At 45.2% G+C, this 26,361-nt stretch overlaps 1 protein-coding gene across 1 annotated transcript in view; it reads left to right on the forward strand.

Moving 5' to 3' along the window:
• The first annotated feature begins 1,120 nt into the window (after positions 1 to 1,120).
• myoz1a (myozenin 1a) overlaps positions 1,121 to 26,361 on the forward strand; it is a 28,644-nt gene continuing 3,403 nt past the window's right edge. Inside the window, exons 1-5 of the mRNA XM_070865521.1 lie at positions 1,121 to 1,300; positions 1,868 to 1,971; positions 2,659 to 2,828; positions 11,289 to 11,550; positions 17,981 to 18,164. Of these exons, the coding sequence (XP_070721622.1) occupies positions 1,896 to 1,971; positions 2,659 to 2,828; positions 11,289 to 11,550; positions 17,981 to 18,164 (692 nt within the window). The 5' untranslated portion in view covers positions 1,121 to 1,300; positions 1,868 to 1,895. The remainder of the gene's footprint in view (positions 1,301 to 1,867; positions 1,972 to 2,658; positions 2,829 to 11,288; positions 11,551 to 17,980; positions 18,165 to 26,361) is intronic.

The raw sequence follows: 26,361 nt of genomic DNA on the forward strand, positions 1-26,361 counted from the left end.
CAGAGAGGATGTTTCCGCTGATAGGGGAGACTAGAACTAGAGGGCATGATCTTAGAATAAGGGGCCGCCCATTTAAAACTGAGATGAGGAGAAATTTCTTCTCTCAGAGGGTTGTGGATCAGTGGAATTCACTGGCTCGGAGAGCTGTGGAAGCTGGGACATTGAATAAATTTCAGACAAAAATAGACAGTTTCTTAAACGATAAGGGAATAAGGGGTTATGAAGAACGAGCAGGGAAGTGGACCTGAGCCCATGATCGGATCAGCGATGATCGTATTAAATGGCGGAGCAGGCTCAAAGGGGCTGTATGGCCTACTCCTGCTCCTATTTCTTATGTTCTTATGTTCTTATGATGTCGCTGAGGGACACTGGGAGACTCCAGAGGTAACAGTGCAGGGCGAGGAGAGAAACCATTGCTGGAGTTTCCATCAAGGACAAATTTCACCCTCTGTGTTTCTTATTGTGAGCCCATGAGAGCAAAGTCCATGATGGAATCCAAGCACTCTGGTTTGCAGTGTGATTGTGGCCCTCATCCATTCTACATGTTTTAAGCTCATCGGTGAGTGGTGCCAATTGTTGACTTCTGTCACAGTGGATCCTGGTGTCACCTCAGTCCACATCGAAACTCAACCTGCTTGCACCGGGAGTTACTGAACATCAACCAGCGACAGGAACCCTGTCTGATTTTACCTTTCTCTCGGCTGGGGACATTCAGGCCAATTCGAACAGCTTTCTCACCACCCTGGGCAGGACCAGTTAACTTAGCACAGACCAGAGATCAAACGAGTAAACTTCCTGGCCAGAATACTCACTGCTAACGTACGTGAGCCAGCAGGGGAATAGGGGAATGGCAAGACTTGGTTCTGTAACTTGAATAAAAACTGACACAAAACTTGGGATCCTGAAGATGATTGAGTACAATTTTGGTGCGATGTGATTATGCGAAGTTTACAGTTCCTCACTAATCTTCACAGCTTCTTTCCATTTTTCTAACAGCAGTTTGTCTTTACCTTGCCATCTGAAGTTTGAAGATTGCTTACATACATGGTTTTATCTTGTCTCACTGCTATCCGAGCCCCTCAGTTCAATACTATATATATCTCAGTGATGCACATGCAAAAAAACATTTGGAATCAAATTCACTGCACTTTGCATCAGCACTTAGTGCTGTGCAGACAGGAGTCCTGCTCTGTCCTTTCTTCTCAATACTTCATCTTATCTCATGTACACTTTGATTTGGCAAATTTTGACCTGAGACTGCAACCAGCAGCCAGATATTCCAACAGGATTTTTTTTAAAGGTAAGTTACTGTAAAATAACTGCATATCTGTGAGAAAACGTCAACCAAGTTTGGGGTTGCTTTTAAAAGCCATGCAGTATAATCTGACTGTCTCTCTGGAGATATGTTACAACAAGCAATGGATCACAGATTCAGAGCTTGATATAATTTTCCTATTATCAGGGGAACCAGATGCAATGCTTGCTCGAGCTGAAGGCTATCTGTGTTATTGAATGATTACTCGGTTGCAAATAGGAATAAGGACAAAGTACTTATTTTTTTTTCTATCTTCTTCTTTGATTTGTTGGTTTAAGGTGTTGGCGAGGTGTCACTCTGCATGCAGTACAGAACCAATGTACCAAGATGGTAACAAGCCCTTTTCTCTTGTGTTGTGTCTGTGCCTTAAGGCAAATAATTTTGCAGTGGTTATAGGAATTAAACTGCACTGAAACTAACTGGTTCCGGCGGAAAACGTTTGTTTCCCTTTTCCAAAGTCACTGGTGTACATCAGTTAGAAACATTCCTCGTGCTTCATGCCATACAATGTCACTAGCGATGTGTGTGTGCTTTGTCTTCCTCCCTGTTCAGCAAGAAGAAAGGACAGACCTCAGCCATCATGCCTTTAGCTGGAACCCCCGCACCTGCCAAGAGGAAAAAGGCATCCAGGATAATTACCAAAACGCTGAAGGAAGGTAGGTCCTCCATTGATAACATCCATGCACAACTACAAACATAGCCTTCCCTAGAAAGACACTGGGCTCTTCCAGGTAAACTGAAGTACTTATTCAGATTACACTGTCATTTAGTTTGGTGGAAATATTTATTTGCTATTACTTTGTAACGAGGTCAAGCATGAAATGAAGGCCTTTGTGGGAAATGTCAGGACTACGGTGTGCTATGTGCTTGTAATGAAGCTTCTTAAAACCCCAAATTATTTTCCTTCACACCTGATGGTGTACCTGCTCTGTTACCTCGAGAAGAATAGAAATATTTTCTCTTGAAGAGTACAGTTTTGCAGTCTGCACCCTATTTATAAATACCTCTATCATACAAAGAGCTCTTTAAGTAGTGATTAATTAACCTACTTATTACGAAGGTGAAACAGCGAGAGAATCTGTTCGATTGAATCCTCTTGTCGCCAGTAATTTTATAACACTTGTGCAGAGCAAGATGTGCACTTTAATTCGGAGGGCTGACCACGGTGAATGCTAACAGCTGAGGATGTGTGTGATTGATTTACTGACTGCAGTCAGCAGTGCCACACTCACTTAGAACTCCAACCTTAACTTCGATAAATATTGGAGAGACCAAAGTCCCCACCAAAGATGTGACCCGCTAAAGTCTTTTACATTCCTTTTGTTTACCAATGTCTGCAACAGGCGGAACTGAGATTAACTTGGGGAAGAAAATCAGTATCCCGAGGGATGTGATGTTGGAGGAACTGTCACTGCTGAAGAATAAAGGATCCCAGATGTTTAAAGAGAGGCGGCTGAGGGTCGAGAGATTCATCTATGAGTCAAATCCCGATATCTTCAACCCAGATTCGATGGTATGCAATCCTTCCTCAAAGATGTAATCCATCTTAAATTCTGTGCTGATAAATTCAGAACCACATACAAACTCATTTTCATATATTCATCACCCGCAGTGTCACCTCTGTAATTCTGCTTCAGAACAAATTTTGGAGACGGTAATTTTGTACCATTTAATTTAATTAATTCCTCCCATTTCATCCTGAATTGCTTTGTAATGGCTGCACATTGCAGGTCTTATGTCATCACCAATCGCACCAGCACTGTGAGCTTAAGAAAAACCATTGACCACATGGTAATATTCAGGTGTGCGGAGATAGCAGCCAGTCACCTCAGCTCTACCTTTGATGCCATGGTCTCCAGCAAACTCTTTAGCATCTCCCAGCTCGGTCATTGCCCCATGACATGAACCACAACTTTGCTCCCTCAAGTCCAAAGAGCACAGACCTGAACATATCTCAGGCACAATTGGCTCAGCCATCCATCTCCAGATCTGGCTTAACCACTTCAAGCTCTGTTGGACCTCACCTTGCTCTGCCAAAACCGATCACTACTCCTGGCTCATCCTGGCTCCTGGCTCATCCTGGAGAAAGGAAATAAACCCTGGTTTCTTTCCTCCACCATTAAGGTCCTCCTCAACCCTACCAACCTCACCTGCAACAATAAGTGTGAGGGCCTCTTGGATTTTCTTTGTCACTAAGATCGGCACCAACCATTCTGTTTCCCCCATTCTCCTTGTTCACCAAGCAGAATCTTGCTCTAGGATTCTTTCCCCCCACCCCAGCCCTGCATCATGATCTCGCTCCATAAGAAATAGGAGCAGAAGTAGGACATTTGGCCCCTTGAGCCTGCTCCGCCATTCAATAAGATCATGGCTGATCTGATCCTGGCCTCAACTCCACTTCCCTGCCCGCTCCCCATAACCCTTGACTCCCTTATCATTCAAAAATCCGTCTATCTCCACCTTAAATATATTCAATGAGCCAGCCTCCACAGCTCTCTGGGGTAAAGAATTCCAAAGATTCACGACCGGGCCTTTTAATAGGGTGCAGCAGGCTACAACTGGGCAGGGCATAGAGCTGGAGAAACCCTCTCCACCCTGGGCAGCGATAGCGTCCCTTTAAGACCATGGATACCTTCTCACATCTTCCCCATGCTCCATTCAATCTCATATCATCCATGAGACCCATCTTCTGCTCTCTTGACCCCATTCCCATTAAACTGCTGACTACCCAACTTCCCTTCCAGACCCCCGTGCTAGCTGTTAAAATAATTGGTTCCGCCACTCTTTCGAAACCACAGTTATCACCTCCCACCTCACAAAATATACCCCTAATCCCTGACTTCTTGAAAACTACTGCCCCAGCTCCAACCTGCCTTTCCTCTCCAAAGTCCCTGAATGTGTTGCTGTGTCCCAAATCTGTGCCATTTGTTCCACAACTCCCTGTTTGAACCTCTCCAATCAGATTTCTGTTCCACCCACAGCACTGAAATGACCCTAACCAAAGACATGGATGACATTCTCTCTAATTGTGACTATGGTACATTATCCCTTCTCATCCTCCTCGACCTCTCTGTATCTCTGACATTTCAACAACATCCTCCTCCTCCTCCAGGCCTCTCCACCATCGTCCATCTCATTGGGACTGCCCTCACTTAGTTCTACTCTTAACTATCTGATTGTAGCCAAAGCATCGCCAGTAACAGATTCTATTCCCGACCCCGCCCCATCACTTCTGAAATCCCCCAATGATCCATCCTTGCCTTCTACTCTTCTTCATCTACATACTGCAACTTGGCAATGTTATCAGTAGACATGGGGTCACTTCCCAGCTCTACTTCTCCACTACCTCTCTTCATCATCCACTGCCACTTTGTTATCAGACTGTTTGTCCAACATCCAGCGTTGGTTGAGCTGAAATTGTTATCCAACTAAGCCTTAGGAAGTCCAAAACCATTGTCTTTGGCTCCTGCCACAAACTCTGTACCCTTACCACCAATTCCATCCCCATTGCTGGCCATTGTCTCAGGTTGAACCAGACCATTCGCAACCTCGCCGTTCTAGTCAACCCCAAGCCAGTTAAAAGCAAATCCAGGAAACGTTCTTCACAGAAAGGATTGTGGGATTACAATACTGCTACAGGAGGTCAGTTGAAGTGTTGAAAATGGAAATAGGTACTTAACTGGGAATCATAGGTAAGAAAGGCTCTAAAGCTAGATTTCGCAACTATTGACTACAGACATGAGAAATGTACTGTGGTGATATACATTAAAATGCTGCTTATTTCCAGAGTAATGGTATTAGGCAATGTGCTAATTCTGCATTTAAAACAAATTCCTGTACAAAATATTAAAATTAACTATTTTGGTGGCCTAATTATAACATATGACAATTTCTGAACTTATTTGTTCTGTACATTTGCTCAATTTTGTAAAGCAGTTTGTTTGTTCCATTGATATCAAAAGAAGTGAGACATTGAGGGAGAAAGCAGTAACTGTTCTGATCTGAACTATGCTTCAACCCCTTCGAAATGCTCCAAGCATCTCTCTGTCTCAGTCTTTCTTCTCTTGGGTCCCTCTCTTGTTTGCCTCTCTACCCATCCTGTCATGACTTTGTCGAATTAAACCTCAGTCTTTCCTCTCACTCCTCCATCTATCCTGAAACCTTCTTCGGAATGGATGCCATTTATACTTTCTGCCCATTGAATCTGCCCACATCCCTCTGGGTGAATTCTCCATCCCGATCCGCCATCTACCATATCCGGCTATTATCACACTGGACCTCTAGCTCTTCATTGGCCTCCAAGTCCTAAGTGCCTTTATTATTCTTGACTTCTCTTGTTTTTTCCCCACTGTTTCCCAAACCAAAAATAGTCGCATTTATTAACAACAATGCCATTGAAGAGTGTTAGCAACTCTTCAACATGTTCAACACTTGCCACCTGTCCCAGCTAACTGCATAACATTACCATGCAACTGATGCATCACCACTTCACATTGTGTTCTTGGCTAATATATTTTTACTACATTGTCTAAAAAAAGATGTATTTAAACACATTTGGGGGTAGCAATCACTGGAATATATTCCCCACAATTGAAAGAAAAAACTGTATTTTTTGAATGGAATTGAAATTTCCGCAGTTCGGTTTACATTCAGACTGATCTCCATCTCAGATAATGAAGATATTGAAATAAAATGAACATAAAGTCAAAATGGCAAATTATTTTTGAAAACTCTATACAGATGATTTTGTCCTCATATGTGACTTGTAATTTGCTGGTACTTTAAAATCTGGCTTGGAAAGTTCAATAAAACGCTTTAAACTGAGCTACTAATTAGTTGGTGTAACATGATGATGTTGGCAAGTCTGATGTCAGTCTGACATCTCCCATCCAAATGTCACACATCAGATAGAAACTGTTTCTTTTTAACTGATTTGATGAATCTTCTTGGGGCAGGGTCAAAAAAAAAATCAAAAATGGCAAAATTCAAGAAGGAGAAAGAAGAGGGTTTAGAAATGGATGGTCTACGCAAATTAATGGACCGGACATTAAATCAGTGTAGGACAGTGTTACACAATCAACTAGCAACAGCAACTAGGCTTATAAAGCACCTTGAACATAGAAACATGTCCCAAGGCAGATATGGACTAAAATTGATCTTCATCGGGTCACAAAACAAGCTCCTAATGAACTGGCTGCCCAAGTTGCCCGAAGCCTGATTTACACTGCACCTGATTTTACACAGCACCCAGTGTTCATTTCCATTGTAGTCAATGGCGTAGATCAATTTCACCCCCATATTGTGTTTGGTGAATATTAATCCACGCAGAGAGTCCCAAATTCTGTGAGGTTTCAGACATGGAGTAGAGCAGTAAGCTGTAGTCACTGTCCTCGCATCATTTAAAAGACAGGGAGAGGATTCAGTTGATTCCAAATTTCAGATGATTCTGCTGTAATTTAAAGGAAATCTGTTCTCGTCTGAAAAAAATAGATTAAGAGCTAGGGAGCAGTGATCCATTAAAAAAAACTGGTAGAGAACCCAAGACCAGGATATGAGAACTAGAGAAAGTGATTGCATGTGAAAAACTGCAGGCAGCTAATGCAGCTTCAACAGTTCTCCATATTTCAAGATGTTAATGAACAGAATAATCTCGTGGGGGAATCTAGAACTCGGGGGCATAGTTTCAGAATAAGGGGTCGCACATTTAAAACAGAGATGAGGAGGAATTTCTTCTCTCAGAGGGCCATGAATCTTTGGAATTCTCTGCCCCAGAGAGCTGTGGAGGCTGGGTCATTGAATATAATTAAAGTGGAGATCGACAGATTTTTGAGCGATAAGGGAATAAAGGGTTATTGTGAGTGGGCAGGGAAGTGGAGTTGAGGCCAGGATCAGATCAGCCATGATCTTATTGAATGGTGGAGCAGGCTCGAGGGGCCAAATGGCCGACTCCTGCTCCTTTTTCTTATGTCTTAAACTGTAACCTGTAGCTGTCAGTGCGAACTCAGCTGAAACATTCAAAAGAGAGTTAGGATGGATTGAGCACTGATGCAGTGAAGCGTAAGGATATAGGTCTGGGCAGGAGAGAGATTAGAAATGAATTGTTCAGATCCTATATCAGGATCTAAATGTCTTCCTTGTTTAGACCTTGTTATTTTCTCGAACCACTGTGGCCTTGAAGTGGGACCATACGCACAGATGCTTCACGCATTGATCTGAAATCCTTTTGCTGTTGAGTGGTGAAGTTAACACGTTGAAAATAAATGGGCCAATATCCTTCACAAAGTGAGGAATTATAGACCCGCTCATGAGGCATAGATAGGCTGATCTCCAAATTCCGGCCTGTTAATGCTGCAGAAAGGGAACCAAATAAGAGCAACAAAATCAAAACTTCTAATTCGGTGAAAAGAAAAATGAACCTGGAATAAGAAAACAAACAGGAAGTAGAGACACAAAAAATTCGAGAATATTGAATTAGTTTGAAACAGGAATAACCCAAGCCAGTGGCTATAATTAGCAGATACCAGGCTGACAGGCGAACTCCTCACTGGGTATTGGAGCGGGGTCAATGCTATCCAGTTAATTCCAGCTCACTTTATGGTCATTGGAGCAGCTCGAAATATCTGTGTTGCAATGTACTGTCAATGTGCAGCAAAGGCCAAGTTAATTTATGTCTCCCTTCGCAGATATTATTAAAACTGCACCGCCCGTGGTTTAGCAATATATTAAAATTATTGTTGAACAGATTTTGTTTAATATTAAAATATAGAACCTGGGGTGAAAAATAAATTACTGGAGAATTCTCATGTCTTTCAGTCCTGGTCAAGGCTGACATCCTGATGCCTGATTAATTGGAGACATTGGGTTAGGACTAAGGGCTGATTCCAACCCAATTCCCAGCCAAGGAAGCTGACATTTGTGGGAAAACTACAACAAGGGAAAAGGGGGAATAAAGTGATCATAATATAAATGCCGCACAAAATAAATTCTGAATAAAAATTCCACAGGGAGGGCCCATTACTATGCGAAGACGCTGGGTTGTTAGGCATGTCGAGCTGTGCCTCACCAGGCACCATCAGGTGATGGTGATGAAACCCCTGGCCAGTATCCGTGGAAGAACAGAATGTTCTCCTGGTGTCCTGGCCATCTTTCTTCATCCAACCAATGCCACAGGTTAGCTGGCCAATTATCTCATTGCTGTTCACTGCAAGTACAATCCAAAAGTAAGACATTGCAAAGGGCTTTGAGACTTTTCTGGCAGAGGCACAAGAAGGCTCACTACAAATGCCAATCCTTCAGCTGAAAAGACTACAAAAAAAACCTCTTTGGGATCAAAAAGTTTCAAGCAAACAAACATGAATTCCCTCCTGTTGCAGAAGGTCAAAGTTTATGGTTGGACTCCTTGGTCACAAAGTTGACATGAAGTCTGATTGTCTCTGTCGTATGAAATACTGGACAACATATCACTTCATGTAATATTGTACCTTCAGGGGAGTCTGTGTCAGCCCCTCCCCACCTCCTGTAAGTAATGTCATGCTGTGTTAAACTGGTCTCCCTTTGGTTATCACCCCTTCAAATGGGTTTATTCCTAATTACCAGATAATTCGCCATCAATATTACCAATTTTCTTCTCATCAAATGTCACTGTTCATTATTCTTTCTAGTAAGAAAAGTAGGGAGTCATTAAATTGGAACCATTCAACCATATTTCTTGGGTACTTTTGAACCTGTGAAAGTGAATGTTCTTACTTTAGTACATAAATCATAGTCAACCCACTGCACAACAGAAATATAACTTGAGGGAAAACACCTTCTACCTGAACACAAGAGATACAAACCAAGTTCTGCTGCAGGGCCCCCACTGAGATGTTAACCTTGGGGTATCATTGTGACAAGGACTGTGAAATACAGGAGGGCATGGAGAAGCTGGCAAATTGGCAGTTGGTGACTGATGTACCCAATGTAAAAGAAAAAGTGAATTAAATGTACTTTGGAAGTAAGAATGAGGAAAAAAAGTACACCGTTACTGTTGAAATGGAGTAGAACAGAAAAGGGGCCTTCATGTACAGATATACAGGTGGCGGCACAAATAGATACGGCCAGCAAGAGGGAAACAGAATCCTCAGTTTTGTATCTAGAGCCATTGAATACAAAAGTAAGGAGGCTATGATGGGCTTGTACAGGATGCTTATTAGGCCACAGCTGGAGTACTGGGCCAAGCTTTGGGCATCCCATATAGTGAATAGTGAGAGATTGTTCCCACTGGTCAGTGAGGGCAAAAATTCATGTTAACCACAAAAATAATTAAATAGGAGGTTAAAAAGAATTTCTTTCCACAGGGTGGTACAATGTCGAATTCTCTGCACAAACAGTTGTTGGAGCAGAGTCCATACATTCTTTGAAAATGGAATTTTATAGTAGCTTAAACAATAATAATAAAGGATATGGGGAGCGAGCAGGAGAGTGGGATTAGACTGGGTGGGAAATTAAAGGGTACAGAAGTGAGTAAGAGAGTGGTATTAGACTGGGTGGGATATTAAAGGGTACAGAAGTGAGTAAGAGAGTGGGATTAGACTGGGTGGGATATTAAAGGGTACAGAAGTGAGTAAGAGAGTGGTATTAGACTGGGTGGGATATTAAAGGGTACAGAAGTGAGTAAGAGAATGGTATTAGACTGGGTGGGATATTAAAGAGTACGGGGAGTGAGCGGGGGATTGGGGTTAGACTAGGTGCCCTGTGAGGGAAAGCATTTCGATCTGACGGACCAATGGCCTGTTTCCTGTTTAACACTGTATGATTCTACGTAAATTTGATGGGCTTGAGAGGGAGAAGACCCTAAGATACAACTGAGGAGTAAGTGCAGAGTGAGGGGTAATGACATTGGGGTTTGTTCGGATAAAATGATGCCTCTATGGGAGAACATTCCTGGATAGGTGGAGTGCAGAGATCCAGAGGCTTATTTGGACACAGTCACAACAGAGTAGATGGCGAACAAGGGAAGGGCTAAGCTAGAGAGAGGGCTGAGAGGACAGACTGAGGCAGAGAGATACTTGGAGCATTTCTAAGGGTTTAAACATAGTTCAGCTCAGAACATTCTCTGCTTCCTTCTTCAATGTCTCACCTTTTGATTCCATTGGAACAAACTGCAGCTGGTTTTACAGAACTAATACAAAACAAATAAATTCGGAAATTGTCAAATATCCTAATTGGACTGCCAAAATATTTGATTTGAACATTTTATTTGGCGATTTTATTGCAATGAAGAAAAGAAGGCACCATCGAATACCATTCTCTGGCAATTGACAGCATTCCCATGCTTTGTAAATGATACCATGGATACAGGACCAGGAGGCTCCCTCAGCCCAATCCTCCTCCAGTGTATAGACCATGGCAGCTCGCCAGCTTTCTAATTCCAAACCCTACCCTTTCTCCATGGTTCGATTCCCCACCCATTCTACCCCTTTACCCACAATACTTTCACCTCCGGAGCAGGTATCAGCCTCCATTTAAACATCGCAGCTGATTTTGCAACTATTTCCTTCTGTGGTAATGTAATCCACATCCTCACATCCTTTCTATGAAGAGCGTTTTTACCCCTTGGATTCGCTGTTAGCTGTCTTCATTTTAACTTTAAGATTACATCTCCTTGTCCTGACCTAATTGTAAATGCACATCATATCATATTTATTTCATAGTCCTTGGTTGATTAGGATCCTACGCTTTTTAACACCTCCTCATACCTAATCATTACTAAATCTTCTGTTGCTTCAACTGAAGGTTTCACGAGAAATTGGTGAAGACATGGAAGAAACTTTAAACTGTACGGGTTGAAACACCAGACCCTAAACTAACACCAATCTAAGTACAAATGAAAAACTCAGAATCATAATGGACAACATCTCCTTATCTCTGAACTTTGTAAACACATAACTTTAATAATTTTTATGGTATTTTTTTCCGAATCTTAATTTCCTAGGACAACTTGCAGAAGTTTCTCCCTAGCTCTGGTGGTGTGCTGAAGACTGGGCCAGGAGGTATCCAGCTGATTGGAGAGATGGGGTCTGGAGGCAGAAGTGGGTACAGCCATTATGGAACACATTCAAAGGGCACAGTACCAGCACCTTACCCCAAACCTCAGCACCTCGCCGCAGCCTCTGGGATCACTGGGAAACACGGGAGTGGCCAAGGAGGCGGAGGGAGTGGAGGGGCTGGAGGCCTTGGGAGCAGCGGGGATCGGGGTAAGTATGTGAGCAAGGTTCACCCTTCGAATACCGAATAGGCTTGGCAGAACTTTCTTGCTTTGTTAACACTTGTCGACGATATTGGCAAAACCCGATGCAGGAAAGCTGCGACAGTCCTTGAATGGGGTGCTTTTTCTTTAGACAAACTCTGCTTTTCTGGCAGAAAATACTGAGAAATAAAACTTCAGTTTGTGAATCCGGTCCTGTGCCACGACAAAGATTCAGGCAATGCACGGGCAGAGAGAGGATCGATGACCAAAGTAAATGAATCCTCGGGCCTCGCCAGGGTCCATCTCAGGTGCTCTGCCATGGGTCACATGTTGGGACCGTGGCCCAGAGGTAAGTCTGGCGGGAGATGATCGGATGGGACCCGAGGGATGGCCATAGCTGTTTTGTGGGGCCAGGAAGCGCACTCCTGTGCAGATCAGGCGCTAAATTGGTTATCATTATGCCCCATTTAGGCCCATAAAATGAATGCAACAATGTTAAATTTAGACCCCTGTATGTGTAAAGTCAGACCAGGGTCCCAACTGTGTGAGAACATGGTTGGACTCAGCTGTGATGCTTCCTACAGTCAATTAGCCTCGCGACCCAGGTTGACTCTTGGAAGAATGGCTCTTTATGTGTAACCAATGAAATTGTACCAAAGGACAAGGGAACACCTTCAGGAGAGAAGGAAAAAAATAGAAAAAAGAAAATTACGATTCCCATTTGATTGCTGCTCTTACACAATGTTCCTGAAATTAAGAGCAATGGAATAAAACTAATTTGATAAGAAGTATACAGAGCTTCAATTTAAAAGAGTTGCCCCTCCATCACTGACCAATGTGCAAGAAGAGCACAAATTGAAAGAGGTACAGCAGGATATAGCTAATAGTTGCAAAGTGATATTAAGCCACATTTGAGATGGGAAGCTCAAGTATAAAATACACTAACATAAGAACATAAGCATTCAGAGCAGGAGTAGGCCAGATGGCCCCTTAAGCCTGCTCCGCAATTCAATGCTCCTCAACTCCACTTTCCCGCCTGATCCCCAAAGCCCTTGATTCCCCGAGAGTCCAAAAATCTATCGATCTCCGCTTTAAATATATTCAATGACCCAGCATTCACAGTCCTCTGGGGTAGAGAATTCCAAAGATTCACAACCCTCCGAGTGAAAAAATGTTTCCTCATCTCAGTTCTAAAAGATAGATCCCTTATCCTGAGACTGTGACCCCGAGTTCTAGACTCTCCAGCCAAGGGAAACAATCTCGAAGCATTTACCCTTCAGAATCTTGTATGGTTCAATGAGATCACTTCTCATTCTACAGGGCTGTAGTAATACCCGCCCTCCTGTATGGATCAGAGGCATGGACGATGTATAGAAGGCACCTCAAGTTGCTGGAGATATATCACCAATGCTGTCTCTGCAAGATCCTGCAAATCCCCTGGGACACCAACATCAGTGTCCTCGACCAGGCTAACATCCCCAGTATTGAAGCACTGACCACACTCGATCAGTTTCGCTGGGCAAGCCACATAGTACGCATGCCAGATTCGAGACTCCCGAAGCAAATGTTTTATGCGGAGCTCCTTCATGGTAAACGAGCCAAAGGAGGACAGCGGAAACGTTATAAGGAAACCCTCAAAGCCTCCCTGGTAAAGTGCGACATCACCACTGACACCCGGGAGACCCTGGCCGCAGACCGCCCGAGGTGGAGAAAGTCCATCCGGGAGGGCGGTGAGCTCTTCGAGTCTCAACGCAAGGAGCGTGAAGAGGCCAAGCGCAGGCAGCGGAAGGAGTGCGCGGCAAACCAGCCCCACCGACCCCATCCCCCAACGAATGTCGGTCCCACCTGTAACAGGGTCTGTGGCTCTCGTATCGGACTGTTCAGCCATCAAAGAACTCACTTTGGGAATGGAAGCAAGTCCTCCTCGATTCCGAGGGACTGCCTATGATATTTGATACGTCCTTACTATACAGTATAAATGCACACGAGGCCCATTCTTGAGAGCACGTCAGTCTGTGATCTGTCCTTTATTCCTTAGCACTCAAGTGATGAAGGTGGGTGGAGCTTCCCCTTTTATACCTGAAGGTCCAGGTTAGGAGTGTCTCCCACCTAGTGGTCAGTGTTCTCACAGTGTACAACTTAGGTCAGTTTATACATGGGTTACAATGCTGGTTGAATACATGACATCACCTCCCCCCCCAAAGTCTTATTGGGATCACAGGTTGAGTATCTCTGGTGGTTTACGCTCTCTTGTAGATCGCCTGAGTTGGGGCTCCGGTTGTTGGGCACTGGCCTGAGTGTCTGCTGTTTGCGGTGCCTCAGGCCTGTCCGGACTGCCCACAGTGACTGGGCTCTCCTCCCTTTGGTTCCGGTGTTCGGTCACCTGTGGTGGAATGAACTCTGTATCGTGTTCTTCCTCTGCTTCTTCTATGGGGTTGCTGAACCTCCTTTTTGTTTGATCCACATGTTTGCGGCAGATTTGTCCATTGGTAAGTTTAACTACCAGAATCCTATTTCCCTCTTTGGCAACCACAGTGCCTGCGAGCCATTTGGGCCCTGCAGTGTAGTTGAGGTCAAAAACAGGATCATTTACATCAATACATCGCGCCCTCACATTCCTGTCATGGTAGTGATATTGTGACTGGCGCCTGCTCTCGACAATTTCTTTCATGGTGGGGTGTATAAGGGATAATCGGGTTTTGAGCGTCCTTTTCATTAGTAGCTCTACGGGTGGAACCCCTGTGAGCGAGTGTGGTCGGGATCTATAGGCCAACAGGAGGCGTGATAAGCGGGTTTGTAGGGAACCCCCTTGGAATCTGAGCATCCCCTGTTTGATTATCTGCTAGCTCGTTCTGCCTGGCCGTTTGAGGCCGGCTTGAACGGTGCCGTTCTAACATGGTTAATTCCATTGCCTGCCATGAAGTCCTGGAGCACTGGCCATTGTCGCTGACCAAGATGTCCGGTACACCGTGGGCGGCGAACATTGCCCATAGACTTTCTACCGTGGCAGAGGATGTGCTTGAATTTAAAATGTCACACTCGATCCATTTGGAGTAGGCGTCTACGACAACCAAAAACATTTTCCCCATGAAAGGACCTGCGTAGTCCACATGGATGCGTGACCAAGGCTTGGCGGGCCATGGCCAGGGGCTAAGGGGGGCTTCCCTGGGCGCATGGCCCAGCTGGGCACACGTGTTGCATCTGCGAACACAAAGTTCCAGATCTGCGTCTATCCCTGGCCACCAAACGTGTGACCTGGCAATTGCCTTCATCGTGACAATGCCCGGGTGCCCATTGTGGAGTTCTCTGATGAACACCTCTCTGCCCATCTGGGGCATGACTACGCAGTTTCCCCACAGTAGGCAATCGGCCTGAATCGAGAGTTCATCCTTGCGCCTGTGAAATGGTTTAAATTCCTCAGGGCATGCCCTGTACGTGGCTGCCCAGTCCCCATTCAGGACACATTTCTTGACTAGAGACAATAGCGGGTCTCTATTTGTCCAGACTTTAATCTGACGGGCTGTCACGGGTGAGCCTTCGCTTCCGAATGCTTCAACAGCCATGACCATCTCAGCACCATGCTCGGTAGCCCCCTCAGTGGTGGCTAGTGGGAGCCTGCTGAGTGCATCGGCGCAATTTTCGGTGCCCGGTCTGTGCCGAATTGTGTAGTCATAGGCAGCTAACGTGAGTGGCCACCTCTGTATGCGGGCCGATGCGTTTGCATTTATGGCCTTGTTGTCGGCCAAAAGGGACGTTAGGGGTTTGTGATCTGTCTCCAGCTCAAATTTCCTGCCAAACAGGTACTGGTGCATTTTCTTTACCGCATATACACATGCGAGCGCCTCCTTTTCTACCATCCCGTAGCCCCTTTCTGCCTGGAACAGACTCCTGGAGGCATAAGCTACCGGCTGTAACTGACCCTTGGCATTGACATGCTGCAACACACACCCGACACCATAGGACGACGCATCGCACGTTAACACAAGTTTCTTACATGGGTCGTATAGCGTTAACAGATTGTTGGAACATAACAAATTGCGTGCTCTATTAAAAGCCCTTTCCTGGCTGTCCCCCCAGACCCATTCGCGACCTTTGCGTAGGAGCATGTGTAGCGGCTCTAGCAGCGTGCTCAATTTGGGAAGAAAGTTACCAAAATAGTTCAGGAGCCCCAGGAACGAACGCAGCTCCGTCATGTTACGGGGTCTGGGTGCTCTCTGGATCGCTTCCGTCTTGGATGCAGTAGGACTGATCCCGTCTGCTGCTACCCTCATCCCCAGGAATTCTACCTCTGGAGCTAGGAAGACGCACTTCGCCTTTTTCAGTCGCAGACCTACCCGGTCCAGTCTGCGTAGCACCTCCTCCAGGTTGTGGAGGTGTTCTTCAGTATCGTAACCCGTAACGAGGATGTCGTCCTGAAAAACCACCATCCCTGGAATCGACTTGAGGAGGCTTTCCATATTTCGTTGGAAGATCGCGGCGGCCGAGCGAATCCCGAACGGACATCTGTTGTACTCAAACAACCCCTTGTGTGTCGTGATGGTGGTCAGCTTCTTCGACTCACTCGCCAGCTCCTGGATCATGTAAGCTGAGGTCAGGTCCAATTTTGAAAAATGTTTGCCACCGGATAGCGTCGCAAAGAGGTCCTTCGCTCTTGGTAGCGGGTACTGGTCTTGGAGTGACACCCGATTGATGGTGGCCTTGTAATCACCACATATCCTGAGCGACCCATCCGCCTTGAGCACCGGCACAATCGGGCTCGCCCAGTCACTGAATTCGACTGGCGAGATGATGCCTTCCCTCAGCAGGCGGTCCAATTCGCCTTCTATCTTTTCCCGCATCACGTACGGCACCTCTCTGGCCTTGTGGTGTACTGGTCTGGCGTCCGGGTGTATGTGAATCACTACCTTGGCCCCCATGAAATGCCAATGCCGGGTTGAAATAATGAGTCAAATTTGTCCAGGATCTGTGAGCATGATACTCGCTCCACAGAGGAAATTGCATTGACATCGCCCCATTTCCAGTTCATGACAGCAAGCCAACTCCTCCCCAGTAGTGCGGGACCATCCCCTGGGACAATCCAGAGTGGCAACCTGTTCTCCGAATCTTTGTGGGTCATGACTACCGTGGCGCTGCCTAGCACCGGAATGATCTGCTTTGTGTAAGTCCGTAGCTGTGCGTCAATCGGCGATAATTTTGGCCTCCTGGCCTTGGATGCCCACAACTTTTCAAACTGTTTGATACCCATCAGGGACTGGCTAGCACCCGTGTCTAACTCCATTGATACTGGGATGCCATTGAGGAACACTTTCATCATTATCGGTGGCGTCCTGGTGTATGAACTGTATACGTGTTCCACATGAACTCGCTGAACTTCAGCTTCCAGCGATTTCCCCCAGTGTCCATTTCTGCAATTTCTGCAGGTATTTTGCTCATCTCTGCAAACTCCGGCTGAATGTATGCCTCCACGCCTCCAGCATGAGTTGCGGTTTGAAACAAAAGGTCCCTTGCCAGTCGATCGTCCCTGACTGCCCCTGTTATTGTCCTTGAGTGCACCATTAACAGGTGTTGATGACCCCATTATTGGCCGCATTGTCCCTTGCAATGGCGTGAATCGCTGTTCAGCTTGCCATTTTCTCTGTCGAACTCCCCCTCTGGGTTCGACTACATGTTGGGGCATGCCTGACTGCCCTTGTCTGTCTGGAGAACTGTGTGCTGCTTTAACAATGTTGAATCTCTGTCCCAACCATTCCTTAACACAATACCTCTCGTCTGTTCTGCTAGTGGCCATGCTCGCGTGGTTTAAATCCCAGTTTCTTGTCGCCATTGATACGTCCTTACTACACAGTATAAATGCACACGAGGCCCATGCTTGAGAGAAGGTCAGTCTGTGACCTGTCCTTTATTCCTTAGCACTCAAGTGATGAAGGTGGGTGGAGCTTCCCCTTTTATACCTGAAGGTCCAGGTTAGGAGTGTCTCCCACCTCGTGGTCAGTGTTCTCACGGTGTACAACTTAGGTCAGTTTATACATGGGTTACAATGCTGGTTGAACACATGACAATATTGACCATCATCATTCTTCGAAACTCCAGAGAGTATAGGCCCAAACTACTCAATCTCTCCTCATAGGACAACCCTCTTGTCCCAGAAATCAGTGTAGTGAACTTTCATTGCATCGCCTTTAAGGCAAGTATATCCTTCATCAGATAAGGAGAGCAAATATGCTAATATGGAAAATAAAATTTCCCTGAATGTGCAGAAAGGGGTAAAGTGATTGTACTGTGTGTCTGTGTAAACCCACAAATCAATACCGTTAAACCTCCTGTCGCTGTTCTCCTGTGATCAGAGCTAAATGAGTTGCAATGAAAAAATGTCTTCACATTAAAACCCAGCACTGTTCAGCCTCTCAATTCTTGTTTTGCTATTTGCTTGTTCCCAGGTGGAGCTGATGGTGGGATGGGAGCTGGTGGAGCTGGGAAAAAGCACACATCAATCATTAAAACCTACATGTCACCCTGGGAACGTGCCATGGGAGACGATGCTGAACTGAAGTCAAGCATGATTTTACACATGGAATCTCCCGGTGCTGCAGCCAAACTGCGTTTATACAAGTCTTTCAACAGGTGAGGCTCCTGTCGCCAAGTTATCGGAATGAGTTAGAATTCCACAGCCCCTGGTCGATTATCAGTCGGTTGGATCACCTGCTGATTATAGACCTTTATTCACTGGATGTGGGCGTCACTGGCAAGGCCGGCATTTATTGCCTATCCCTAGTTGCCCCTTGAGAAGGTGGTAGTGAGCCCCCTTCTTGAACCGCTGCAGTCCGTGTGGTGAAGGTGCTCCCACAGAGCTGTTTGGGAGGGAGTCCCAGGATTGTGACCTAGCGACGATGAAGGAACGGCCGATATATTTGAAATCAATGGAATGGAAACGGGGCGGGTTGGACATCAGGCGAGTGATCCACTCTGACAGAGTATTGCCCCCAGGAGCGAAGGTAAAAATAACCCCCACTGCGCAATAATTCCACACAAGCGGTTTTATAAAGTCCCTTGGTCCTTGATTTTCATGGAAGTACCATATCATTTTCAAGTACCAGTCAAACCCACCGTAAACTGCGGCAATCTGCGGTTTATCAGCCTATCGTGCATGGTTGGAATAAACTGTCCTGGAGGAGTCAAGTTTAGATGAAATTCTCGTATAAACGATCAACCATGTTCAAATTTTCAGCATCCAGCTCTCGAGAAGCACAAGTTAAAGAAGGTTAAAATTGTTGGACATGAAGTCTAACGTTTCTGTACGAAGGAAACAATCGAAGTGATTGGCAGCGTACTAGAGCAGACCAGTAAATAGGTGACACGAGGCAAATAGAATTAGTCAACTCAGACTGTTACTGAATGGTTCATCGGGCTACTGAAAATAAACATAATTTAACATAAAATAATCATCTGGTGCTGTTAGGGGAAACAATGAAGCATTTTCTTCTCTCTCAGATTCTGGGTTTGAATCACTCGGATCTTCCCGAGTTCCATCAGAACTTTTCCAGGCTCCAAAATGGAGTTGCTTACAGAAATTAGGGAATTCCTTCAAGATTAGCTTGTTGCCTGGGGCACACAACAGGGAAGGGAGGAGATCAAAAAAGACAGAGCCTAGCTCAGCCTACTTGCAGCACGTTATCGAGCAATGCACAAGCACCGATCGTGGTCTTCACCTCCATCAGAAGGAGGAGAATGAGTGAACAAAAGTGGAAGATTTAGAACGTGCGATAAGCATGAGTGAGAGAAATCCCAGATAAACGTTTGGTCATTTTTCTACAGAGAATGATGAAGTAACAGAGAGGGTTAATGTTGTGGTGCAGTAGAAAAGGCATTTGATAAAGTACCTCATGACAAATTTATTCAGAAAATAGAATGGTATTAAAGAGACAGTAGTAACTTGGCTACAAAGTTAGCTAAGGAACAGGAGGCAGAGTGTCATGGTGAACGGATGTGTTTCTGACTTGTTGGAAGTATGCAGTGCGGTCCCCCAGGGGTCAGTATTAGGACCATTGCTTTTCTTGTTATATATAAATGACCTGGACTTGGGTATCGAGAGTGCAATTTGGAACTTTGGCAACATAGTAAATAATGAGCAGGATATGAACAGACTTCAGGAGTACATGGGCATACACATGGCAGATGCAATTTAATCCGGATAAGTGTGAAGAGTGCACTTTGGGAGAAACAACACGGAGAGGCAGTATAATTTAAATGGTACTGTTTTGAGGGGATGCAACAGCAGAACAACCTGGGGTTCATATTCATAAATCTTTGAAGGTGGCAGGGCAAATTGAGAATGCGTTTAAGAAAGCGTAAGGGATACCTGGCTTTGTAAATAGGGGCATTGAATACAAAAACAAGGAAGTTATGCTCAACCCTTTACAAATCTCTGGTTCGGCCCTAGCTGGGCTATTGTGTCCAATTCTGGGCACCGCAGTTTAGGAAGGATGTCAAGGCCCTGGAGAGGGTACAGAGGAGGTTTACGAGGATATCACCAGGGATGAGGGACTTTAGTTATGTGGAGATTGGAGAAGCTAGGATTGTTCTCCTTACAGCAGTGAAGGCTAAGGGGAGACCTTATTTTGATGGAGCAAGTTGGGAGAAACTATTCCTTCTGGCAAGTGGGTCAGTAACCAGATGTCACAGATTTAAAATAATTGGCAAAAGAACTAGAAGGGAAATGCCTCACGTACCTGCCAGTTTATATTTTTTAGTTAATTTTACTTGCAGAATGGGCGTCTGTCCCATCACACAACACTGACGCACTCCGCAAGAAGAATTGACTAAAAATTATAGACTGGCAGGAATATCCCAGGAGACTGAAATGTTCCCAATAAAAGACATTTGAAGCTTTGCCTGTTTCTTATCTCCAGCAAATGCTAGATCAGCAAAAGTGAGAATGAGGGGCCCAGACCAATGCTGACAGCCATAGTAAAACCCACGATAAATACTTGGTCCCCTCACACAGCAAGGCCTCATCGTTCCAGCTTTCAGAAGCTGCTGTAGGACAAAGAGAAACATTGAATTGAAAAATAAACATAAAAATGTTTTTGATAAACACGCCCAAGAGCACACGTTCATAGTGGGATGGTAATGATGACCTAGGAGCTGCACGTTTATCTTGGATTTAGTTCATCAAGATCACCCAAGTGCTTGGCTTTCTCCAGTGGCAATTGTTGGTGAGATGCGTAGGAAGCACATTTTACTCAATCATTAAGTTAGCTGTGAGAAATATTGTCGAGGAAAGCTAAATATCCCATTTGAAGAGTTGTAGGCCATAAGCTTGTTGAAGGGCACCAGTCCCTTTAAGAACAGAATAAATAGGAGCAGGAGAAGGCCATTTGGCTCCTTGAGCCTGCACCACCATTCAATAAGATCATGGCTGATCTGATCTTGGCCACAACTCCACTTCCCTGCCCGCTCCCCATAACCCTTGACTCCCTTATGATACAAAAATCTGTCTATCTCCACCTTAAAGATATTCAAAGACCCAGCCTTCACAGCTCTCTGAGATAGAGAATTCCAAAGATTCACGACCCTTTGAGAAAAGAAATCCCTCCTCATTTATGTTTTAAATGGGCGACCCCTTATTCTGAAACTATGCCCCCTAGTTCTAGATTCTCCCATGAGGGGAAACATCCTCTCTGCATCTACCCTGTCAAGCCCCCTTAGAATCTTATATGTTTCAATAAGATCACCTCTCGTTCTTATAAACTCCAAGGAGTATAGGTCCAACCTGCTCAACCTTTCGTCATATGACAATCCCTTCATCTCAGGAATCAACCTCGTGAACTTTCTCTGAACTGCCTCCAATGCAAGTATATCCTTCCTTTAATAAGGAGACCAAAACTGTGCATAGTACTCTAGGTGTGGTCTTACCAATGCCCTGTACAGTTGTAGCAGGACTTCCCTACATTTATACTTTATTCCCCTTGCAATAAAGGCCAGCATTCCATTTGCCTTCCTGATTACTTGCTGTATCTGCATGCTAACTTTTTGCATTTCATGTACGAGAACCCCCAGCTCCCTCTGCACTACAGCATTTTGTAATCGCTTCCCATTTACACAATAATTTGCTTTTTTATTTTTCCTACCAAAGTGGATAACCTCACATTTTCCCACATATAGTCCACCTGCCAATATTTTGCCCACTCGCTGAGCCTATCTATATCCCTTTGTAGATTCTTTGTGTCCTCCTCACCACCAATCTTTGAATCATCAGCAACTTTGGCTACGTTACACTCGGTCCCTTTATCCAAGTCATTAATATAAATTGTAAATACTTGAGGCCCCAGCACTGATCCCTATGGCACCCCACTAGTTACAGTTTGCCAACCTGAAAATGACCCATTTATCCTGACTCTCTGTTTTCTGTTAGTTAGCCAATTGTCTATCCACACAAATATATTACCCCCCAACCCCATGAGCTCTTATCTTGTGCAGTAACCTTTTGTGTGGCACTTTATCGAATCCTTTCTAGAAATCCAAATATACAACATCAACTAGTTCTTCTTTATCCACTCTACTCGTTACATCCTCAAAGAACGGCAGCAAATTTTAGATGAAGGAATTGAGTGTAATATCTCCAAGTTTGCGGATGACACTAAGCTGGGTGGCGGTGTGAGCTGTGAGGAGGATGCTAAGAGGCTGCAGGGTGACTTGGACAGGTTAGGTGAGTGGACAAATGCATGGCAGATGCAGTATAATGTGGATAAATGTGAGGTTATACAATTTGGGGGCAAAAACAGGAAGACAGAATATTATCTGAATGGTGACAGATTAGGAAAAGGGGAGATGCAACAAGACCTGGGTGTCATGGTACATCAGTCATTGAAAGCTGGCATACAGGTACAGCAGGCGGTGAAGGTGGCAAATGGCATGTTGGCCTTCAGAGCTAGAGGATTTGAGTATAGGAGCAGGGAAGTCTTACTGCACTTGTACAGAGCCTTGGTGAGGCCACACCTGGAATATTGTGTACAGTTTTGGTCTCCTAATCTGAGGAAGGACGTTCTTGCTATTGAGGGAGTACAGCGAAGGTTCACCAGACTGATTCCCGGGATGGCAGGACTGACATATGAGGAGAGACTGGATCAACTGGGCTTGTATCCACTAGAGTTTAGAAGAATGAGAGGGGATCTCATAGAAACATATAAAATTCTGACGGGATTGGACAGGTTAGAGGCAGGAAGGATGTTCCCATTGCTGGGGAGTTCCAGAACCAGGGGACACAGTCTAAGAATAAAGGGTAAGCCATTTAGGACTGAGATGAGGAGAAACTTCTTCACTCGTAGAGTGGTGAACCTGTGGAATTCTCGACCGCAGAAAGTTGTTGAAGCCAGTTTGTTAGATATATTCAAAAGGGAGTTAGATATGGCCCTTACGGCTAAAGGGATCAAGGGGTATGGAGAGAAAGCAGGAAAGGGGTACTGAGGTTGAATGATCAGCCATGATCTTATTGAATGGCGGTGCAGGCTCGAAGGGCCGAATGGCCTACTCCTGCACCTATTTACTATGTTTCTATGTTTCTATGTAAATTTGTCAAACATGATTTCCCTTTCATAAAACCATGCTGACTCTGCTTGACTGCATTATGATTTTCTAAATGTCCTGCTACTACTTCCTTAATGATGGACTCTAGCATTTTCCCAACGACAGATGTTAGGCTAACTGGTCTATAGTTTCCTGCTTTCTGTCTCCCTTCTTTCTTAAATAGGGGTATTACATTTGCGGTTTTCTAGTCTGCTGGGACCTCTCCAGAATTCAGGGAATTTTGGTAGATTACAACCAATGCATCCACTATCTCTGCAGGCATTTCTTTTAAGACCCAAGGATGTAAGCCATCAGGTCCAGGGGACTTGTCCACCTTCAGTCCCATGAGTTTGCCTAGTACTTTATCTCTACTGGTCGTGATTGTTTTAAGTCTCCCCCCTCCCCTGTCCCCCGCCCCACCGCAATAGCTCCTTAATCATCAATTATTGGGTGTTTTTAGTGTCGTCTACCGTGAAGACTGATACAAAATATTTGTTCAAAGTCTCTGCCATTTCCCTGTTTCCCATTATTAATTCTCCAGTCTCATCCTCTAAAGGACCAATGTTTACTTTAGTTACTCATTTCCTTTTTATATACCTGGAGAAGCTCTTACTGTCTGTTTTTATATTTCTTGCTAGTTTACTCTCATATGCTATCTTCTCTGTCTTTATCATTTTTTCAGTCGTTTTTTTACTGGTTTCTAAAAATTTCCCTGTATGCCTTTGTTTTCAATTTGATACCAGGCTTTACTTCTTTAGTTAGCCAGCGATGGTTCATCCTTCTCTTAGCATCTTTATTTCTCACTTATTCATGTATAAAAATACAAAGTAGTCCCATTCGAGGGTAAGTGTTCCAACGTCAACAACAAAAAGTTATATTTATATCGGACCTACAACATAGTGAAACTTCTCAAGGCATTTTATGAAATAAAAATATGACACAGAGCTGCATAAGTAGAAATTGGTGCGTGACCAAAAGCTTGGTCAAAGAGGTATGTTTTAAGGAGGAAAGAGAGGTAGAGAGGCGGAGAGGTTTAGGGAGGGAGTTCTAGAGCTTGGGGCCCAGGCAACAGAAGGCACGGCCACCAGTGGTTGAGCGATTATAATCAGGGATGTTCAAGAGGGCAGAATAGAGGAGTGCAGACATCTCGGGGGTTTGTCGGGCTGGAGGAGATTACAGAGAAAGGAAGGGGCGAGGTCACGGAGGGATTTAAAAATAAGGATGAGAATTTTGAAACCGAGGTGATGCTTAACCGGAATATTGCTGGGATATTGCCGTGAATGTATCGTTATTTGTTTTAATTGAGAAACGAAGGTGCAGGACCAATAGTTGAGGCATAACATCAGGCCAGCAAAGGCTCAGGCTATGTCGCTCCATCTATGCTGACTCAGCTCATCATATCGTGAAGCCGCTGGGGATTAGAGTTTGTTTGGATGTTAATTGAGAAGAGGTTTCGGCTCCATTAAACGTCCTCCACATTCAAGTAGCCTGCAGTGACTGTCAGTAACTCAGTGAGGAAAAGTACTGGATGGCAAGTGCTGGCCATGTAATGGTACCTCAGGGTCAAGTCTTTCATGTGAACAAAATGCGAAGAGCAAAGAGTTCAATCGATAAACAAATCATCAGACCAGCGGGTGGTTTTTCGATCCCTCCTTCCATTCTCGATTTCGCATTTAAGGACAGTCACAGGGGCAGTCGGGGTCGATCGACTGGCAAGGGACCTTTTGTTTCAAACAGCAGCTCATGTTGGAGGCATGGAGGCACACACTCAGCCGGAGTTTGCAGAGATGAGCAAAATACCTGCAGAAATTGCAGAAATGAACGCTGGGGGAAATCGCTGGAAGCTGAAGTTCAGCGAGTTCATGTGGAGCACGTATACAGTTCACCAGGACGCCACCGATAATGATGAAAGTGCTCCTCAATGGCATCCCAGTATCAATGGAGCTAGACACGGGGGCTAGCCAGTCCCTGATGGGTATCAAACAGTTCGAAAAGTTGTGGGCGTCCAAGGCCAGGAGGCCAAAATTATTGCTGATTGACGCATGGCTATGAACTTACACAAAGCAGATCATTCCGGTGCTAGGCAGCGCCACGGTAGTCGTGACCCACAAAGATTCGGAGAACAGACTGCCACTCTGGATTGTCCCAGGGGACGGTCCTGCACTACTGGGGAGGAGTTGGCTTGCTGTCATGAACTGGAAATGGGGCGATGTCAATGCAATTTCCTCTGTGGAGCGAGTATCATACTCACAGGTCCTGGACAAATTTGACTAATTATTTCAACCTGGCATCGGCACTTTCATGGGGGCCAAGGTAGTGATTCACATAAACCCGGACGCCAGGCCAGAGCGGTGCCGTACGTGATGCAAGAAAAGATAGAAGGCGAATTGGACTGCCTGCTGAGGGAAGGCATCATCTCGCCAGTCGAATTCAGTGACTGGGCGAGCCCGATCGTGCCGGTGCTCAAGGCGGATGGGTCGGTCAGGATATGTGGCGATTACAAGGCCACCATCAATCGGGTGTCACTCCAAGACCAGTACCCGCTACCGAGAGCGGAGGACCTCTTTGCGACGCTATCCGGTGGCAAACTTTTTTCAAAATTGGACCTGACCTCAGCTTACATGACCCAGGAGCTGGCGAGTGAGTCGAAGAAGCTGACCACCATCACGACACACAAGGGGTTGTTTGAGTACAACAGATCTCCGTTCTGGATTCGCTCGGCGCGATCTTCCAACGAAATATGGAAAGCCTCCTCAAGTCGATTCCAGGGACGGTGGTTTTTCAGGACGAAATCCTCATCACTGGTTACGATACTGAAGAATACCTCCACAACCTGGAGGAGGTGCTACGCAGACTGGACCGGGTAGGGCTGCGACTGAAAAAGGCGAAGTGCGTCTTCCTAGCTCCAGAGGTAGAATTCCTGGAGATGAGGGTAGCAGCAGACGGGATCAGCCCTACTGCGTCCAAGACGGAAGCCATCCAGAGAGCACCCAGACCCCGTAACACGACGCTCCTGGGGCTCCTGAACTATTTTCTTCCCAAATTGAGCACGCTGCTAGAGCCGCTACACGTGCTTCTACGCAAAGATCGCGAATGGGTCTGGGGGGACAGCCAGGAAAGGGCATTTAATAGAGCACGCAATTTGTTATGTTCCAACATTCTGTTAAAACTATACGACCCATGTAAGAAACTTGTGTTAACGTGCGATGCGTCGTCCTATGGTGTCGGGTGTGTGTTGCAGCATGTCAATGTCAAG

Source organism: Pristiophorus japonicus, chromosome 22, assembly GCF_044704955.1.
Source record: "Pristiophorus japonicus isolate sPriJap1 chromosome 22, sPriJap1.hap1, whole genome shotgun sequence".
In the NCBI taxonomy this organism is placed as follows: Eukaryota; Metazoa; Chordata; class Chondrichthyes; family Pristiophoridae; genus Pristiophorus; species Pristiophorus japonicus.